The following is a 21,117-nucleotide window of genomic DNA, read 5'->3' on the forward strand; positions in this document are numbered from 1 at the left end:
TCCTCCTCGACGGCCATGTATAAGACGGTCAGGTGAGACTACTGTCCCCCTCGACGGCCATGTATAAGACGGTCAGGTGAGACTACTGTCCCCCTCGACGGCCATGTATAAGACGGTCAGGTGAGACTACTGTCCTCCTCGACGGCCATGTATAAGACGGTCAGGTAAGACTACTGTCCCCCTCGACGGCCATGTATAAGACGGTCAGGTGAGACTACTGTCCTCCTCGACGGCCATGTATAAGACGGTCAGGTGAGACTACTGTCCTGTATAAGACGGTCAGGTGAGACTACTGTCCCCCTCGACGGCCATGTATAAGATGGTCAGGTGAGACTACTGTCCCCCTCGACGGCCATGTATAAGACGGTCAGGTGAGACTACTGTCCTGTATAAGACGGTCAGGTGAGACTACTGTCCCCCTCGACGGCCATGTATAAGACGGTCAGGTGAGACTACTGTCCTGTATAAGACGGTCAGGTGAGACTACGGTCCTCCTCGACAGCCATGTATAAGACGGTCAGGTGAGACTACTGTCCTCCTCGACGGCCATGTATAAGACGGTCAGGTGAGACTACTGTCCCCCTCGACGGCCATGTATAAGACGGTCAGGTGAGACTACTGTCCTGTATAAGACGGTCAGGTGAGACTACTGTCCCCCTCGACGGCCATGTATAAGACGGTCAGGTGAGACTACTGTCCTGTATAAGACGGTCAGGTGAGACTACTGTCCTCCTCGACAGCCATGTATAAGACGGTCAGGTGAGACTACTGTCCTCCTCGACGGCCATGTATAAGACGGTCAGGTGAGACTACTGTCCCCCTCGACGGCCATGTATAAGACAGGTCAGGTGAGACTACTGTCCTCCTCGACGGCCATGTATAAGACGGTCAGGTGAGACTACTGTCCCCCTCGACGGCCATGTATAAGACGGTCAGGTGAGACTACTGTCCTGTATAAGACGGTCAGGTGAGACTACTGTCCTCCTCGACAGCCATGTATAAGACGGTCAGGTGAGACTACTGTCCTCCTCGACGGCCATGTATAAGACGGTCAGGTGAGACTACTGTCCCCCTCGACGGCCATGTATAAGACGGTCAGGTGAGACTACTGTCCTGTATAAGACGGTCAGGTGAGACTACTGTCCCCCTCGACGGCCATGTATAAGACGGTCAGGTGAGACTACTGTCCTGTATAAGACGGTCAGGTGAGACTACTGTCCTCCTCGACAGCCATGTATAAGACGGTCAGGTGAGACTACTGTCCTCCTCGACGGCCATGTATAAGACGGTCAGGTGAGACTACTGTCCCCCTCGACGGCCATGTATAAGACGGTCAGGTGAGACTACGGTCCCCCTCGACGGCCATGTATAAGACGGTCAGGTGAGACTACTGTCCCCCTCGACGGCCATGTATAAGACGGTCAGGTGAGACTACTGTCCCCCTCGACGGCCACGTATAAGACGGTCAGGTGAGACTACTGTCCCCCTCGACGGCCACGTATAAGATGGTCAGGGGAGACTACTGTCCCCCTCGACGGCCATGTATAAGACGGTCAGGTGAGACTACTGTCCCCCTCGACGGCCATGTATAAGACGGTCAGGTGAGACTACTGTCCTGTATAAGACGGTCAGGTGAGACTACTGTCCCCCTCGACGGCCATGTATAAGACGGTCAGGTGAGACTACTGTCCCCCTCGACGGCCATGTATAAGACGGTCAGGTGAAACTACTGTCCTCCTCGACGGCCATGTATAAGACGGTCAGGTGAGACTACTGTCCCCCTCGACGGCCATGTATAAGACGGTCAGGTGAGACTACTGTCCCCCTCGACGGCCATGTATAAGACGGTCAGGTGAGACTACTGTCCTCCTCGACGGCCATGTATAAGACGGTCAGGTAAGACTACTGTCCCCCTCGACGGCCATGTATAAGACGGTCAGGTGAGACTACTGTCCTCCTCGACGGCCATGTATAAGACGGTCAGGTGAGACTACTGTCCTGTATAAGACGGTCAGGTGAGACTACTGTCCCCCTCGACGGCCATGTATAAGATGGTCAGGTGAGACTACTGTCCCCCTCGACGGCCATGTATAAGACGGTCAGGTGAGACTACTGTCCTGTATAAGACGGTCAGGTGAGACTACTGTCCCCCTCGACGGCCATGTATAAGACGGTCAGGTGAGACTACTGTCCTGTATAAGACGGTCAGGTGAGACTACGGTCCTCCTCGACAGCCATGTATAAGACGGTCAGGTGAGACTACTGTCCTCCTCGACGGCCATGTATAAGACGGTCAGGTGAGACTACTGTCCCCCTCGACGGCCATGTATAAGACGGTCAGGTGAGACTACTGTCCTGTATAAGACGGTCAGGTGAGACTACTGTCCCCCTCGCGGCCATGTATAAGACGGTCAGGTGAGACTACTGTCCTGTATAAGACGGTCAGGTGAGACTACTGTCCTCCTCGACAGCCAGTATAAGACGGTCAGGTGAGACTACTGTCCTCCTCGACGGCCATGTATAAGACGTCAGGTGAGACTACTGTCCCCCTCGCGGCCATGTATAACAGGTCAGGTGAGACTACTGTCCTCCCGCCGGCCATGTATAAGACGGTCAGGTGAGACTACTGTCCCCCTCGACGGCCATGTATAAGACGGTCAGGTGAGACTACTGTCCTGTATAAGACGGTCAGGTGAGACTACTGTCCTCCTCGACAGCCATGTATAAGACGGTCAGGTGAGACTACTGTCCTCCTCGACGGCCATGTATAAGACGGTCAGGTGAGACTACTGTCCCCCTCGACGGCCATGTATAAGACGGTCAGGTGAGACTACTGTCCTGTATAAGACGGTCAGGTGAGACTACTGTCCCCCTCGACGGCCATGTATAAGACGGTCAGGTGAGACTACTGTCCTGTATAAGACGGTCAGGTGAGACTACTGTCCTCCTCGACAGCCATGTATAAGACGGTCAGGTGAGACTACTGTCCTCCTCGACGGCCATGTATAAGACGGTCAGGTGAGACTACTGTCCCCCTCGACGGCCATGTATAAGACGGTCAGGTGAGACTACGGTCCCCCTCGACGGCCATGTATAAGACGGTCAGGTGAGACTACTGTCCCCCTCGACGGCCATGTATAAGACGGTCAGGTGAGACTACTGTCCCCCTTGACGGCCATGTATAAGACAGGTCAGGTGAGACTACTGTCCTCCTCGACGGCCATGTATAAGACGGTCAGGTGAGACTACTGTCCCCCTTGACGGCCATGTATAAGACGGGTCAGAACAAGCCAACCGTAGTCTTTAAGACCCGAGTCCTCTACCATCCTGACAGGTCTGCAGTTAGTTGCCACTCATTTCGCAAGAGCTGTGGTCATTTTTTTGGATTTGGTTTCATCAACAGGTCGGCAACTAGCACTCTCCAAAATAGTGCCTGCCAGCATCAACCTGAGTCATGGTAATTAGCTCCGTAGGTGGTAGCTCCAGCTTGACGTTCTTCGGTGATATTTTAATTCAGCTTTACACAACGTGCATATGGCTTTTGACTTGTCTAATAAGCCGTCCAGAGTTTCTGAAAATAAAAAGCGCCATTCAGAGTTATTGCTGCTGTGTTTCTCCATCCTGCTGCAGCAGCAGCAGCAGGATGTGTTAGGAGGAAGTTGCAGCTTGATGATCAGTAACGGTGCTGCAAAGGGTCAAAATAGTAGCCTGTTAGGACCACGCCAAGCCCAGTGAAGTGGAACATAAATTAATAAATGGGGGCATGCGATTAAAAAAAATTAACGCGTACTGCTCGGCCCTTAATCGCATTGCGATTAACGCGTTAATGCTGACAGCCCTAATTATAATACCTACATAGTGTTGAATAAGACAGTTATTGTATTATGATATCTAAGACGTGTAGGAAGCCAACCTTTGGCTGTGTGTTTGTGTCTCTCATGATGGTGGTTGGAGACGGCTCAGACATGCCGTGTCCAACGATGGTCGGTCCGAACACCCGGGCCAGATTATTCTGGTCCATCTGACATCGAGGACTGCTCATCACCCTGGACAAACACTCACAGTTTACACGGTGAAAAACAAACTAAAACTACAAAAAAAAAGCTACAACAACTTTGAAAAAGTGAAACATTTTTTCATTAATTTAATTTTAGAAAAACTGACAGAAAAGTCGAGGAAGTCAAAGAAATCAGAAAAAAGCATTATAATAATAATTACTGGTAAAAGCTACAAAAACTTTGAAAAAGTGACAAAAACAATTCAATGGGAAAGGGAGTAGAGTTTAGATTCTCGGCCCGAGCCCGACCCTTAATCAAGCAATTATTATTTTTTTTTTTTTATCCATTACCTTATTATCCTATTTGGGTGGGGAGAAAGCTATGCCATAATCAGAAATATTATAAATATATATATAGGCTATATAAAAGTAACAAATGTGTAGCCTACAAAAGTTAGGCTGCAGTTACAAAATGCAGCACTTCATGCGCGGAGTCTCCTCCTCTCGCACGCATCACACCGGGAGCTTGAAGATGTAAAGAAAAAAAGAAAAACAGGAGAATTACCTTTGAGCAAGTGTGGAGGAAAGTCGGAGGTATGGAAGCAGTTTAAACAAGTCGTGGGCAGTGACAACAATATGTTGTTCATCATTGTTTCTTTTTTTTAACGTTTCTTCATTCGGATCCATTTGCGATCCGTTCCATTCTGAATAAACTAACAGCAGTTTACAGCTTCGTCCTTGTTGTATTATTCTAAACAGATTTCTGTAGTTCAAACAACTCTGAATTGTAGTTGAGAACGTCAGTTATAACGGCCCACGTATTAAAAAATTGTCAGGTTTAAATCGGGCTCGGGCTCATAATTACAGTTAATGTGCCGGGCCGGGCTCGGACACAACGTGCTCGGGCAGGTTCGGGCTTGATTTTTTGGGCCGATCTAAGCTCTAAAAGGGACGGAACGGTTCAAGTAAGAAATCTGAACCGCTCCGTCTCCTGGTCCCAGTTCAGGCCATTTATTGTTCGTGTATTTCAGCCTCTCAGATTTTTGCAGAAAAAGAAACTCCAGATAAAGTTATTGGGGAAAGGAAAAGTTAGAAAACAGCAACTCCTCCTCCCCGCAGCGTTTCAACAGCTTCTGAATCCTATAAAAACAACAAAGCTGGAGTTTTAAATCCTATTCTTTTATAAAAAGAACCCGTTAAGAGATGCCCTGACACATCAATGCTTAAAATGCATGTATTAAAAGATCCATTTCTAAATTCCATTAATCAATATTAGATCACTCAAACAAAAATGCATTTTAACGCAGCCCTGATCATTTCCGTGTGTTGGTTTCCATCAGAAGGCTTCAGAGAGAAGTTGAAAGCACTTACTTGTATAAGTGAAGCATGAGGAAAGCCAGCGTGTCTCTGTTGGCCTTCGGCAGCTCTGCGATGGCCTGATACATGATGGCAGTGCTGTTGTCTTCATCAGACAGCTCTGAAACACAGAAACAGATGGTTAGATGATCACTAGTCTCACATTCTCCACATGTATGGTCTGGCTAAGCCGCCTATCTATCTTAGGATAGTGGAAAGAAACGCTCTGCCTGGTTTGTATTTCTTTAAACCAATCACAGCCGTCCTGGGCGGTGCTAAGCTCCGATGCAGCCACGGTGGCTCTGCAGAATAGATCAGTCCCTCCAGGATTTTGTGGCCTGTTTTTGAGATTGTTGCGGCCCAAAATGCCTGACTTTGCGGGAGCTTTTGTAAAAAATTGCAATAAAAGTTGCGATGTCTTTTGTATGTTTGTTTCAGTGAAGTTGCGAGAGACAGTGAAAGTTGAAAAAAAAGTTGCGGTTATTTTTTTGTATAGTACAACCGTTGAATGTTTCTGATGTAACAGTTATGAATCGATATCGGTATCATTCAAATTGTTGGAGCCATTTCATTGGCTGGCGTAGTCAAAGTTGACCTTTGTGGAATAATAGCATCAGATGTGTCTCGGACAGCGAGGCGGACAGGTTTTTGACCGTGGTGAGGTGGAAAGCAGAACTGTGGAAAAGCGTAGAACGTAAGATGGTCTTCAGTTATTTAGTTTGATTAGTTTTGTCATGATGTAAAAACAAACAGATTGATACAGATTTTGGACCAAAACAACTAATGTGCGTCAACACAGATAATGATTGATTTGAATCAGAAAATGTATTATTTTTGGACCCAGCCCTAGTCCAAAAGTTATTTGTTAATAACTGTAAGTAAAAAATGCGTACAGTTAGTTTCCTAGCTGAGGCGTCCATGAAGGTGGTTAGGCTTACTATTATTATTACTATTAACTCTGCTGATATGTTTATGATATTCAGGATATTGATGCTGTCAAACGTCGGTTTCAGGTGTTGCGGTTAGTTTCATACCTGAGGCGTCCATGAAGGTGCGGTGCAGTCTGAAGGTGAGCAGTGGCTCCTTCAGTTTCCTCAGGAAGTCTTTCAGCAGACCACACAGCACGTGGACGTCCTGGACTTTACCAAGCATGAGCGGCATTTTCCCCTGGAGGAACCGCTCTCGGAGCTCCTTCACCAGACGCTCGCCTCCGGGAACTCGGTACAGCCCTCTCTGCACACAGCAGGAAGCAGCACATTAAACTCTGGGATATGACCCCCCCTCCCCCCCAATATTTAGAAAATGTAGATTTGAATATGAAGGAGAACCCACTCCATTCATGTAGATTAAAACTGTGGATCTTCTGGCTTCAACAACGTCTTCTTCTCTAACAGAGCAGAGGGAATGAGAGGGGGAAACACCAGAGCAGGGGGAATGAGAGGGGGAAACACCAGAGCAGGGGGAATGAGAGGAGGAAACACCAGAGCAGGGGGAATGAGAGGGGGAAACACCAGAGCAGGGGGAATGAGAGGAGGAAACACCAGAGCAGAGGGAATGAGAGGGGGAACACCAGAGCAGGGGGAATGAGAGGGGGAAACACCAGAGCAGGGGGAATGAGAGGGGGAAACACCAGAGCAGGGGGAGACACAGACTGACACACCTCCGGTCGCTGCTCCTGTGGCAGACCACGCTATCCCCGTCTATTTTTAGATTTTCTTTTATATTTTTAGACTTATTTATCTGCGATGGACGTCAACAAGTGCTGGTTGTTGCTGTTTTGCACATACCTCTTGCAGTCTTTGGACAATCGAGGAGGTTATGCCGTGAGAGTTTGTTACTCCTTTGCTAAATTGAAAGGGATTGGAGCTGGACTGGAACAATGGCGGAGTGGGTCACTGGCTACCGTGGCGGATTTTCAAGAGTTTCCGAAAGAGATAATAAGACAAAAGAGAGGTAAATCTGGCGGAGTTTTAAAGAGACTTAAATCACGGAGATGTCGGCCCTACATCCCGTCTATGATCATGGGAAATGTGCAGTCGATTGGCAACAAAAAGGACGAACTGAGAGCCAATGCCCTGTTTCTCCACGAATATAGATCAATAAGTTTGATGGTCTTTACCGAAACTTGGCTCAATAGAAATCACACTGATGAACTATGATGATGTGTATTTATTTCTTTCATTCTAAATTTCTTATTGAACAGGTCTCAATTTGTTAAGCTAAACTCAAAAGTTAAGTCTTTTAAGATCATGACAAACGCAGGTTCACCTCAGGGAACTGTTTTATCACCTTTTCTTTTCACCATTTACACTGCAGACTACCGTCCACAGCAGGCAAGCTGTCAAGTTGTTAAATTTGCTGACGACACAGCGCTCATTGGGTTAATTGAAAATGATGACTATAGTCACTATCAAAATGAGATAAAAGCTTTTGTTGATTTTTGTGACACTCATTTCCTAGAACTCAACGTTAAGAAAACTAAAGAATTAGTCATTGATTACAGGAGAAATAAGATGACAACTGAGGCAGTGGAAATTAAAGGTTCAGTAATAGAAAGAGTGAACACATACAAGTATTTGGGCATTGTTTTTAATGATAGGCTAACATGGTCAGATCATGTTGACTTAATGACAAAAAAATTAAGTCCACGTGTATACTGTATGAGGAAGTTGCAGTCCTTTAAGGTGAATACAGATGTGGTGAGAAGGTTTTTATGTCAGTGATATGTAGTGTTTGGAGTTGCTGTGTGGTGGGTTGGGGGGGAATGCTGGGATAACCAAGAAAGCCAGGATTGATAGAGTGACTAAAAGGGCTGGGAGAAGTTAAATACAGTGGATCAAGTATATGATGACCGTCTGGCATAAATGACAGAAAATAACGAGGGACCCGGGTCACCCTTGTCATGGTAATTTGACGGGCAGAGTTATGGAACATAGTGGTAGGCTAAGGTCTCCCGTGACACGAACTAAGCTGTATGCTCTCTCTTTTATACCTCAGACTATCAGACAGCACAACAAGCACTTTAAACGTACATTTTCATACATTTTGTATTGTATTTATGTATTGCATTGTATTATATTGTATTTATTGTATTGTATTAGGCGGGTATGACCACTGTAATTTCCATTTTTATGGATGAAATAAACTTGACTTTGACTGACTTTGAATGAGAGGGGGAAACGCCAGAGCAGGGGGAATGAGAGGGGGAAACGCCAGAGCAGGGGGAATGAGAGGGGGAAACGTCAGAGCAGGTGGAATGAGAGGGGGAAACACCAGAGCAGGAGGAATGAGAGGGGGAAACACCAGAGCAGGGGGAATGAGAGGGGAAGGAAACACCAGAGCAGGGGGAATGAGAGGGGAAGGAAACACCAGAGCAGGGGGATTGAGAGGGGGGAACACCAGAGCAGGGGGAATGAGAGGGGGAAACACCAGAGCAGGGGGAATGAGAGGGGAAGGAAACACCAGAGCAGGGGGATTGAGAGGGGGGAACACCAGAGCAGGGGGAATGAGAGGGGGAAACACCAGAGCAGGGGGAATGAGAGGGGAAGGAAACACCAGAGCAGGGGGATTGAGAGGGGGGAACCCAGAGCAGGGGGAATGAGAGGGGGAAACCCAGAGCAGGGGGAATGAGAGGGGGAAACCCAGAGCAGGGGGATGAGAGGGGGGAACGCCAGAGCAGGGGGAATGAGAGGGGGAAACGCCAGAGCAGGGGGAATGAGAGGGGGAAACGCCAGAGCAGGGGGAATGAGAGGGGGAAACGCCAGAGCAGGGGGAATGAGAGGGTGGGAAACGCCAGAGCAGGGGGAATGAGAGGGGGAAACACCAGAGCAGGGGGAATGAGAGGGGGAAACGCCAGAGCAGGGGGAATGAGAGGGGGAAACGCCAGAGCAGGGGGAATGAGAGGGGGAAACACCAGAGCAGGGGGAATGAGAGGGGGAAACGCCAGAGAAGGGGGAATGAGAGGGGGAAACACCAGAGCAGGGGGAATGAGAGGGGGAAACGCCAGAGCAGGGGGAATGAGAGGGGGAAACGCCAGAGCAGGGGGAATGAGAGGGGGAAACACCAGAGCAGGGGGAATGAGAGGGGGAAACACCAGAGCAGGGGGAATGAGAGGGGGAATGAGAGGGGGAAACGTAGCAGAAGATATTCCTTTTTAAACCAACACATAGCACAGTAGATGTAGCCAGAGGGTTAAAGAGTTTAAAGACTCACCTCCTCCAGCCCCCTCCTCTCGATCTCAGCCACACACTCCACGATCAGCCGCGGGACTCTGGGATGGGTCGCTGGAGCAAAACCCTCCAACGAGTCCTCAACACAAAAACATCTGAGGTTAAAAAAGCTGTGATGACTTCCTGTGTTTCTATCAACTTCCTCCTCCCCGTTTATATCCTGTCAGAGTATTTTAAAGTTTTTATTCGGCTGTATTGGATCAGCTAAGTGTAAACTTTTATTGTGAAAATGGAGGAAGTCAAAAAGTTTTTGCTAATCTGAAAGATGCTAACAAGTCTCTGAGCTAGAATCCAAGTGAAGACTCAAACGAGTTTGGTGTGAACACACTCTTAAATTAAGGAGAAGTCTTCATTCCCCAGCTCCATCTGTAATGTCCATCCCGTCCTACCGGGGCTTTATTGACTTGTCTTCACAATTTTCACCATGGAATAGAGGTATAAATATCATTGCACTAACTGCTCCTGCACTGACTGTTTCTGCAGTATCTGGTAAATAACTCAGAGCTACCTGTTGTGCTGAACTTCCCGTCGTGGACGCGGCTGAGCAGCCGGCAACGAGTTTCTGTTTGCACTCTGGATGAGCGACTGTACGACAGTTTCTGCACTTCAGCGCCATCTTCCCGAAGCGAATCCTCTTCCCGCATGGCAAGCACGTCTCGGGCCGGATCACCTGGAGGGACACAAACAAATCTCACTGACCGTTCCCACGTTAAAGCCTGAGATCCTAATTTGAGTCAAGGCCTCTTGCAAAATGTAATGGCGTCCCACAGGGCTCGATTCTGGGTCCATTAAAGTTTAGATAAGGTAAATAATAAAGTGCTTTGTCCGATAAGACACCAAGGCGATATCAATTCATTTATATTTATCCAAGAGAGACGAAATACTCACTGGTATCTCTTTATCTATAAGGCTCTTAAAGGGCTGGGTCCCATATTCAATACTGTTTAGGCACCGAAAGAATTCCCTCTAAAGTATCAAGTATCGGAAATGCCTCGTCATTCAATACCAAATATCAGACCTATCAGAGCGTCAGTGAGCCAATCAGCATGCAGCATGCTTCATTTTTCCAATTCAAAGTTTTAGTGTCTTTCCATTGTTCTTGTGATGGTGTCGCTTCTTTTCTGTGTTGTTTGGTTTGTGTCTCGATGTTGTAAATAAGGGTCGCCCCTCAATGATGATAAATAGGTTGAATAAATATGCTGATATTGTTCTGGCTCGGTCTAATCTATAATCTTCCTTTGACGCTTTAAGCTTTGATGCTTTAACCCTCAAATGATCACTTCTTACTCATAGATTTGTTTTATATTCAGATAAACAACTATCGTTCCATTTCAACTTGAAATGCTACACAGATCTTTGTTAAAATACCAACGAATAAAAAAACTGTCATTCAGAAATTCTTATTCAACACTTGACTCAAAAATAAAATAAATAAAACTAGACTTTATGAATAGATTAGATTGTGTCTGTCTTTTCTAACTATAGGACCATTGTTCAGTGAGCTTTATGTTTGTGTTTCTGTGGGTTCATACAGTTTTAGAAAGGAAAACATGTTTCAGGGTTTTCTCAGCAGTGCAGGTGTAAGACTGCATGACGGCAGCTTCAGTTTCAGGCACCAGCACCGTCTCATCTCCGGGAAACCACACTGAGGTTTGGTCTGAGGAAACACAAACAAGTCATAAACATTTCATACAAACAATCACAGAGCTCAGGAGAGTCGAAGTGTTCAGCTGAGAAATCTTAAAAAGGAAAACGCCAACTTATTGGGACTTTAGCTTATTCACCGTAACCCCCATAGATAAGTCCATACATACCCTTCTCATCTCCGTGCGTGTTGTAACTCTGTCCGACGGCTCCACCGGTAGCTTAGCCTAGCACGGATCCTGAAGGTAATTGGTTGCAACTAGCCTTCTGCTCCCAATAAGTGACAAAATAATGCCAACATGTTCCTATTTACATGTTGTGATTTATACACTCACCTTGAAGATTATTAGGAACACCCTACTAATAGCGTGTTTGACCCCCTTTCTCCTTTAGAGCTGCCTTATAGCGTGTTTGACCCCCTTTCTCCTTTAGAGCTGCCTTAATTCTTCGTGGCATTGATTCAACAAGGTGCTGGAAGCATTCTCTAGAAATGTTGGCCCATATTGAGAGGATAGCATCTTGCAGTTGATGGAGATTTGTGGGATGCACATCCAGGGCACGAAGCTTCTGTTCCACCACATCTCAAAGATGTTATATTGGGTTGATATCTGGTGACTGTGGGGGCCATTTTAGTACGGTGAACTCATTGTCATGTTCAACAAACCAATTTGAAATGATTGGAGCTTTGTGACATGGTGCATTATCCTGCTGGAAGTAGCCATCAGAGGATGGTACATGGTGGTCATAAAGGGATGGACATGGTCAGAACAATGCTCAGGTAGGCTGTGGCATTTAAACGATGCCCAATTGGTACTAAGGGGCCTAAAGTGTGCCAAGAAAACATTCCCCACACCATTACACCACCACCACCAGCCTGCCCAGTGGTAACAAGGCATGATGGGTCCCCCACACCATTACACCACCACCACCAGCCTGCCCAGTGGTAACAAGGCATGATGGCTCCATGTTCTCATTCTGTTTACGCCAAATTCTGACTCTACCATCTGAATGTTTCAACAGAAATCGAGACTCATCAGACCAGGCAACATTTTTCCAGTCTTGAAAGGTCCAATTTTGGTGAGCTTGTGCAAATTGTAGCCTCATGTTCCTATTTTTAGTGGAGATGAGTGGTACCTGGTGGGGTCTTCTGCTGGTGTAGCCCATCCGCCTCAAGGTTGTGCGTGTTGTGGCTTCACAAATGCTTGGCTGCATACCTCGGTTGTAACGAGTGGTTATTTGAGTCAAAGTTGATTTTCTATCAACTGGAATTAGTCGGCCCATTCTCCTCTGACCTCTAGCATCAACAAGGCGTTTTCGCCCAGAGGATTGCCGCATACTGGATGTTTTTCCTTTTTCAGACCATTCTTTGTAAACCCTAGAAATGGTTGTGCATGAAAATCCCAGTAACTGAGCAGATTGGAAAATACTCAGACCAGCCCGTCTGGCACCAACAACCATGCCACGCTCCAAGGTGCTGAGATCACCTTTCTTTCCCATTCTGACATTCAGTTTGGAGTTCAGGAGATGGTCTAGACCTAGACCACACCCATAAATGCATTGAAGCAGCTTCCAAGTGATTGGTTGATTAGATAATTGCATTAACGAAAAATTGAACAGGTGTTCCTAATAATCTTCAAGGTGAGTGTATAGTCACAGTGTGTACAAATAACAAGGTCACATGAGACACAGACATCTTCTAACGTATATAAACTGGGAACTATATTCTCAGAAAAGTGAAGCATTTCTACTCTCTGTCCGGCGCTTCTTAGGTGCTGCAAGCATATCACTCCGCCTAAGTAGCAGAAGTAGCAGTGCTTCGCCTTTCTGAGAATATAGTTCCCAGTATGTATACGGGTAGAAGATGGCTGTGTGTCATGTGTCCTTGTTATTTGTACACGCTGTGAATACACAAATCACAACATGTAAATAGGAACATGTTGGCGTTATTTTGTCACTTATTGGGAGCAGTCAGCTAGATGGAACCAGTTACCTTCAGGATCCGTGCTAAGCTAGGCTAGATGGAGCTATCAGACAGAGTTACACCACACACGGAGATGAGAAGGGTATGTAACTCTGGGGGATACGGTGAATAAGCTTAAGTCCCAATAAGTCGGCGTGTTCCTTTAAAAGGGGTTGTAAAGACTGAACTGACCTGCTGCGAGTGAAACGGTGCAATCCTGTGTGATGGTCCTGACAGGGTTTTCGGGGGTCTCCTGTGTGATCCCCACCACCATGTGGATCTGACCCCCGGTGTCCGGAGTCACCGATGCCTTCACTATCGACACGACCTCCTGATACAAAATTTAACACTTTTAGTGCTCTGCATTTATCGGACAGCTTACGACTACAGTAAAAGATCCGAGTACTTCTTCCAACACCATCTAATCAACGTGTTCACCTTCTCTACAGCATTCCTCTCCAGCAGCTCTACAGAAATATTCCCGCTCCTCCTTCGCTTCAAAAACGAAGCGCCGCCTGCCGGACCCATCGACGAACGCTGCAGAGAAACACACACACACACACACACACACACACACACACACACACACACACCTCAGAACAGACAGAACAACACATGATGAGCTGCAGAGAACATTGTAGTGACAGTTAGGCAACAATAGTTCGAAAAAGCTGACAAAAGTTCTTTCTTTCTTTCTTTCTTTCTTTCTTCTACTGTCTTTTTTTAAATAAAGTGTTTTTGCTTATTTCATCTTTTTTCTTCAAAAGAGACAGAACAAAACGTAGAGGTGCAAACGGCACACGTACCCTCTTCTCTCTGGCTCGGGATCGCAGAGGTTTCAATAAAGTTGTGTCCAGATCCTGAAACAACATCAAAACACAAACTTATCTCACCGTGAAAGACTTTATGTACTGTGGTAATGATATTTTATATAAAGCACTTTGATTACCTTGTTGTCACACATATGGTGTTTAAAGTGTATACAAGTTGGTTTCAATAAAAAGGAAGTGAAATAAACAGATGACTGGAAAGAAAAATCAATATAACAACCGATGGAAGATTTTAAACAGTATCTGGATGATTAGTTCTACAGTTCATCCTGCAGTTAAAGAACAAACATGATATGTGTATGTACCACGTCATCGTCTGTCCGATCGTAGCTGATGTCAGAGTGAGACAGGAAAGACGACTCGTCGATCACGCACAACCTGAAGACACAAAGACAAAGTGTTAGTTACTACGAGTCTGCAGAGATTCAATCACACATTATTAAGATAAGATCCATTTTATCGTCTTGAAGGAAATTTGTAAACAGTTACAGACAAACACATACTGTAGATTACTTACCATTCAGTGTGTAACAGACAGTACAATACAAGACAGTATATAACAAGACAACAATGTACTTAAGGACAAGAAACATACACAAGATTGTCGACTAGTTGAGAGGAGATTGCACAGGCCCAGATATAGTAACGTACTGTATGTGCTCTATTATAAAATAAATGACACGTAATAAAGGAATTGCACTAAAATAAGAATGCAAATTGAAGATAGAAGAGGCAGCACATGATGAAACAAGCTAGCAGTATAACGGAGACTGGACTGGTTGTTTGTTTCACCGGTGGCCCAAACTTTAGTCTTTGGTTCAAACATTGATCCGTCTACAGGAGACCAAATCGGGGACAAAAAAAAACAACAAAAACATTGGAAAAGGCAACAAAAGAGTGACAAAAAACGTCCAAACTTGAATCTTTAGTACACATTGACCCGTCTACACCGAGTATTCCCATTGGTCCACACTTTAATCTTTACTTTAACCCAGCAGTGATTCGTCTCCTACCGTTTGCTGCTCCGGTGCATGGTCAGATTCCCTGCTTTCTGTTCGAACGTCGCCAAGAGAGACTTCTGCTCATCGTTCAAACAGGCGCTGGATTTACTGTCGTGGACCAGAATATCACACATGAGCTGCATCTGTCGCTGCTGCCGAACATCAGAGTTAAAAACAACAATCATCAGAGACGTTTTTGGAGCTTTTGTCATTTTTTTGACTTCTTGGAGCAAGTGAAAAACAATAACAGTGTGGAAAGTAATGAAAAAAGTAATATATATGTATATATACTTAAAATATTCTGACCAGGTACTGGTAGTCTCCCTCCACCTTGTAGCGTTTCTTCATCTCCACGTCCAGCTGGTTGCGAGCGTGTTTCAGTTTCACTTCCAGAGCAGCTTTAGAAACGTCAGACTTCACCAGCAGCTCTTTATATTTCTTCAGCTCCAACTCAGCATGAAGCCATCGTTTCCTCGCCGCCTCAAAGTTCCTCACCACTTCTACTAACTCTGGAAGGACAGACAGACACATCTACTAACTCTGGAAGGACAGACAGACACATCTACTAACTCTAGAAGGACAGACACATCTACTAACTCTGGAAGGACAGACACATCTACTAACTATGAAAGGACAGACATACATACTAACTCTAGAAGGTCAGACAGACACATCTACTAACTCTGGAAGGACAGACAGACACATCTACTAACTCTGGAAGGACAGACACATCTACTAACTCTGGAAGGACAGACACATCTACTAACTCTGGAAGGACAGACACATCTACTAACTCTAGAAGGACAGACAGACACATCTACTAACTATGAAAGGACAGACATACATACTAACTCTAGAAGGACAGACACATCTACTAACTCTAGAAGGACAGACATACCTACTAACTCTAGAAGGACAGACAGACATCTACTAACTCTGGAAAGACAGACACATCTACTAACTATGAAAGGACAGACATACATACTAACTCTAGAAGGACAGACAGACACATCTACTAACACTAGAAGGACAGACAGACACATCTACTAACTCTAGAAGGACAGACAGACACATCTACTAACTCTAGAAGGACAGACAGACACATCTACTAACTCTAGAAGGACAGAAGGACAGACACATCTACTAACTCTAGAAGGACAGACAGACACATCTACTAACTCTAGAAGGACATACACATCTACTAACTATGAAAGGACAGACATACATACTAACTCTAGAAGGACAGACACATCTACTAACTCTACAAGGACAGACAGACACATCTACTAACTCTACAAGGACAGACAGACACATCTACTAACTCTAGAAGGACAGACATCTACTAACTCTGGAAGGACAGATAGACACATCTACTAACTCTGGAAGGACAGACAGACACATCTACTAACTCTAGAAGGACAGACAGACACATCTACTAACTCTAGAAGGACAGACACATCTACTAACTCTAGAAGGACAGACAGACACATCTACTAACTCTAGAAGGACAGACAGACACATCTACTAACTCTGGAAGGACAGACAGACACATCTACTAACTCTAGAAGGACAGACACATCTACTAACTCTGGAAGGACAGACAGACTAGAGATGGTCCGATACCATTTTTTGCTTCCCGATACCGATTCTGGTACCTGAACTTGCTTATCGGCCGATATCGAGTACTGATGCGATACCAGTGTGTCATATATTTTATTATGTTTTAACAGCTGTATACTACTATCTCTGTATAGATGATATGATGTATAACAGCTGTATACTACTATCTCTGTATGATGATATGATGTATAACAGCTGTATACTACTATCTCTGTATGATGATATGATGTATAACAGCTGTATACTACTATCTCTGTATAGATGATATGATGTATAACAGCTGTATACTACTATCTCTGTATGATGATATGATGTATAACAGCTGTATACTACTATCTCTGTATAGATGATATGATGTATAACAGCTGTATACTACTATCTCTGTATGATGATATGATGTATAACAGCTGTATACTACTATCCCTGTATATAGATGATATGAAGTATAACAGCTGTATACTACTATCTCTGTATAGATGATATGAAGTATAACAGCTGTATACTACTATCTCTGTATGATGATATGATGTATAACAGCTGTATACTACTATCTCTGTATGATGATATGATGTATAACAGCTGTATACTACTATCTCTGTATGATGATATGATGTATAACAGCTGTATACTACTATCCCTGTATATAGATGATATGAAGTATAACAGCTGTATACTACTATCTCTGTATGATGATATGATGTATAACAGCTGTATACTACTATCTCTGTATGATGATATGATGTATAACAGCTGTATACTACTATCTCTGTATGATGATATGATGTATAACAGCTGTATACTACTATCTCTGTATGATGATATGATGTATAACAGCTGTATACTACTATCTCTGTATGATGATATGAAGTATAACAGCTGTATACTACTATCTCTGTATAGATGATATGAAGTATAACAGCTGTATACTACTATCTCTGTATGATGATATGATGTATAACAGCTGTATACTACTATCTCTGTATGATGATATGATGTATAACAGCTGTATACTACTATCTCTGTATGGATGTGATATGATTTCTATCTTTGTTGTTGGTCTGGCTTAAGTTAAACTCTTTGTGAAACATGAACTTTCTTTTATTCTCCAGTTTGACAGTCAGTTATAACGGAAATAGAACATAAACTACTTTAACGTAGATTTTCTTTAGGGCTTTATTACGTGGTATCGGATCGGTGCATAAACTCCAGTACTTCCCGATACCAGCGTTTTAGGCAGTATCGGAGCCGATACCGATAAGGTATCGGAACATCTCTAAGACAGACACATCTACTAACTCTAGAAGGACAGACAGACATATATGTTGTTTTTGTCACTTTTTTTGTGTCTCTTTTTTCAAAGTTTGAACTCTGGAAGGACTATTGGATATTAGATATCAGATCTTCCTTCTCAAACTGAGTCAGTGCAGGAAGTTTATTCTTTCTCTCCGTCATCATGTCATTATTTCCCTGTCTGCATCTCTACAGACACCAGAGATGTTCGCTAAAGTCCAAATCAAGCAAGAAGGAAGATAACATTAGCTGGACAATGCTGAGCAAAACATGTTAGCTAAACTATCAGGGTGAGTTCAGACAAAATTAGAAGTGGTTGAGCCAGAATCCTTTATCTTGATACCATGTTAAGCATTCAGTGATTCATTTGTTTAGGTCTTGTTGTCTGAAGTTTTTTAAGCCAGATCTTCTTTAGTTTGGGTCTTGTGCGTCGACATGTTTGATGTCCTCTCTCTCGAGGCAGATACATTATGTATTACGTGTTACTTAGAAGATTACAGTTTACGCAGGATTCAGCTCATCAGACACTTCCTAGAATAAAGATTATTCACGAGTCCCGCATCTCGCGTCCGAGTCGAGTCTGAAGTCTCTGTGTGAGTCTTTAACTCGAGTCCACATCTCTGGCTGCCACTAAGCCAATCAAAATGGAAAATGCCACCAATACAATTTTACAAAAAAATGTACATTTTTGTCGCTTTTTTCAAGTTTTTGTGATGTTTGTCACCTCTCTCTGTGTTGACGGTGTTTTCCTCCATGGTGATCCTCTGAAGACAGACGGACAGCAGTTCCTCCACGATGAGACGAGACTCCCCCATCACCTCCACCTGCAGCCCGAAAGGAACAGAGACACTCTTACTTTGGTAGTCTTTTAAATAGAGAAACAGGAAGACTCTTAATTTGGTAGTATTGTGCGTGCTTCCTTTATTGAGGCAGTAATGTTTATAACTAGGTCTGGGTATCGCCAATAATTTTCTGAATGAATTTAATCACAATTTGATTACATGCATGAACAATGATGTGCAGAAAGTTGAACATTAAGTTCATTCCGCTTCATTTATGTTGAAGTTGTGTTAAACTATACGTATATTTCCGTATACCTACTTGCAGAAGCGTCAGGAAAACGTTACGTAGCGACGGTTGTTTTAAGACAGAACTTTTACACTTTCATTCAATAATTCACCCCTCCTGTGTAGGAAAAACACAGTAGCTTAGCTGTCATTCTCTGCGTAAATTTGAAATAATTTGAACTAATGTAAATGACTAAAGAAGATATGAAACAAAAGCAAACTGTAACTACACTCTTTCAGTGTTTTAGTAAGCCCACCTCTGAAGATACTGCCGCTCTGGGTGACGTTAACGTTTCAGAACCTACAGGAAATGAGGCTGATAGATTAGATAATACTTTATTCATCCCACAATGGGGAAATTCACTTATTACAGCAGCAGTTTTTCCACAACAACAACAAACCAACAAACAACCAAACAAACAACAGGCAAACAACAGACAATGTGCAAAAAGTACTGAATGAATGTAAAGTGGCATTATATAAAAAGTATTGTAAAGTAGAGTAAAGTGAGGTGGCCATAGTACGAAAAATATTGTAATGTAAGTAAGTAATTGATGTGAAATTAGGTTGAATAATATGTAATTAAATAACATAGCAAAATGAATTAACCATAATATAAATGATATTGAAGTGTGACCATAATATAAATAATATTGAAAAAGTAAGTACTCGGAAAGGGAAAATATAAATACAGATAATAACAATAAAGATATACATAGAGCCATGATAAATACGCATGGGGTTGTCTCTCTGGGACGGGCCATTTAAATTACTTCGAAAAAACACGCATTAAAAGTTTAGAGTGGTGGAAGAGCCGACAAAGATGGCGGCGCGCGATTGTGCAGCGGCTCCTAGCTCTCCTGGCGGTGTATATTTATGTTTTTTGTTTGTGTTTTTCGTAACGTTCCCATGTGGAGGTCAATATAGGACTACTATAAAACACAGCCGTTACGAGAGCTCCTAACATCCCGGAGGCCATAGCCAAGCTCACTACCAGCAGGATCGAGACAAGAACTAGACCAGAGGAGGAGGACTGGGCATTTTAGTGCATAATGAATGGAGTACCAACAGCAGGATCGTTGCCATATGGCCCCCCCTACAGTATACTCACTCTAAGATACTAGACCACAGCACCGTGTCAAACTATGACTCAGAACTAGCCGTTTATGTAATAAATACTCACACCTTTAGTTTCAAACAAATGTTTAAAACTGTAAATGTTTTACAGACGATTCAGCCTGTGATTCTTCTGGCTCAAATTTGGATACAAAGATTAGGACTTGGTGTCATCAATGATTTCCTGATTCAATCACATTTCTGATTGGATATCAGTCAGGTTAGGGAAACTTCAGTTTATCTGGATAGAGGAGAGATTCTGGGGAACTAGCCATGTAAACTGTCCAAGCAAGATGCAACCCTCAGTTTACATTAAGAACGGAGCCCCAAAAAGTTAGTTTAAAGATGGTGGAAAGACAGATATTAAAAGATCCATTTCTGGAAGAAACTGAAAGGCTGCATACCCACTCACTCACTCACTCACTCACTCACTCACTCACTCGGTAATAACTTAGTTACTAGTTACTTTAGTTACTCTGCTACATTCATCTGTTCCAGCTTTAGTTACTAGTTACTTTAGTTACTCTGCTACATTCATATGTTCCAGCTTTAGTTACTAGTTACTTTATACATTAAGGTCTGTCTGTCTGTGTGTGTGTGTGTGTGTGTGTGTGTGTCTATGTGTTTGGATCCTTTCCACTTTCTAAAATGTTTTAATACTTTAACTACTTTCTCCTGATGATACGTACACACTTTTACTGTAACAGAGTATTACTACAGAGTGGTATTAGTACTTTTACTGCAGTAATCTGACTACTTCTTCCAGCTTTATATTCCTGCTAACTGTCTGAAATCATGAGAACTAAATGTGTAAGAAGTAAACACCCTGATGTATAAATACTTGTATATATCGTCATATATTCCATCATCTATGTGTATATATTTTATATGTTATATTATTTATTTGCTGTCAGCACCTCCTGAATATTTCCTGATGAATGATAAGTTGTTTCATCAGAGTTGATGTCTTAAAACGTCTTGTTTTATAAATCTAAACTCAAAGATAG

General features: G+C 43.7%; 1 protein-coding gene across 6 annotated transcripts in view; it reads right to left on the bottom strand.

The window, feature by feature from the left end:
• The window catches only part of si:ch1073-416j23.1 (rac GTPase-activating protein 1), a 28,054-nt gene that overhangs the window by 6,359 nt on the left and 578 nt on the right, over nucleotides 1-21,117 (bottom strand). For 2 of the 6 annotated variants that reach the window (XM_031320512.2, XM_035997241.1), the window contains exons 2-14: nucleotides 18,652-18,751; nucleotides 15,324-15,526; nucleotides 15,030-15,169; nucleotides 14,322-14,394; nucleotides 13,993-14,046; nucleotides 13,625-13,723; nucleotides 13,379-13,517; nucleotides 11,115-11,239; nucleotides 10,091-10,252; nucleotides 9,566-9,661; nucleotides 6,388-6,586; nucleotides 5,369-5,474; nucleotides 3,914-4,046 (exon numbers count right to left, since the gene is read on the bottom strand). In XM_031320512.2, the coding sequence (XP_031176372.1) occupies nucleotides 3,914-4,046; nucleotides 5,369-5,474; nucleotides 6,388-6,586; nucleotides 9,566-9,661; nucleotides 10,091-10,252; nucleotides 11,115-11,239; nucleotides 13,379-13,517; nucleotides 13,625-13,723; nucleotides 13,993-14,046; nucleotides 14,322-14,394; nucleotides 15,030-15,169; nucleotides 15,324-15,526; nucleotides 18,652-18,742 (1,620 nt within the window). In that variant the 5' untranslated portion in view covers nucleotides 18,743-18,751. Of the gene's footprint in view, nucleotides 1-3,913; nucleotides 4,047-5,368; nucleotides 5,475-6,387; nucleotides 6,587-9,565; nucleotides 9,662-10,090; nucleotides 10,253-11,114; nucleotides 11,240-13,378; nucleotides 13,518-13,624; nucleotides 13,724-13,992; nucleotides 14,047-14,321; nucleotides 14,395-15,029; nucleotides 15,170-15,323; nucleotides 15,558-18,651; nucleotides 18,752-19,028; nucleotides 19,113-21,117 lie in introns of those variants that run through there. The other 4 variants (XM_031320513.2, XM_035997242.1, XM_035997240.1 and 1 more) reach the window with 4 other exon arrangements.

Source organism: Sander lucioperca, chromosome 22, assembly GCF_008315115.2.
Source record: "Sander lucioperca isolate FBNREF2018 chromosome 22, SLUC_FBN_1.2, whole genome shotgun sequence".
NCBI classification, from domain to species: domain Eukaryota; kingdom Metazoa; phylum Chordata; class Actinopteri; order Perciformes; family Percidae; genus Sander; species Sander lucioperca.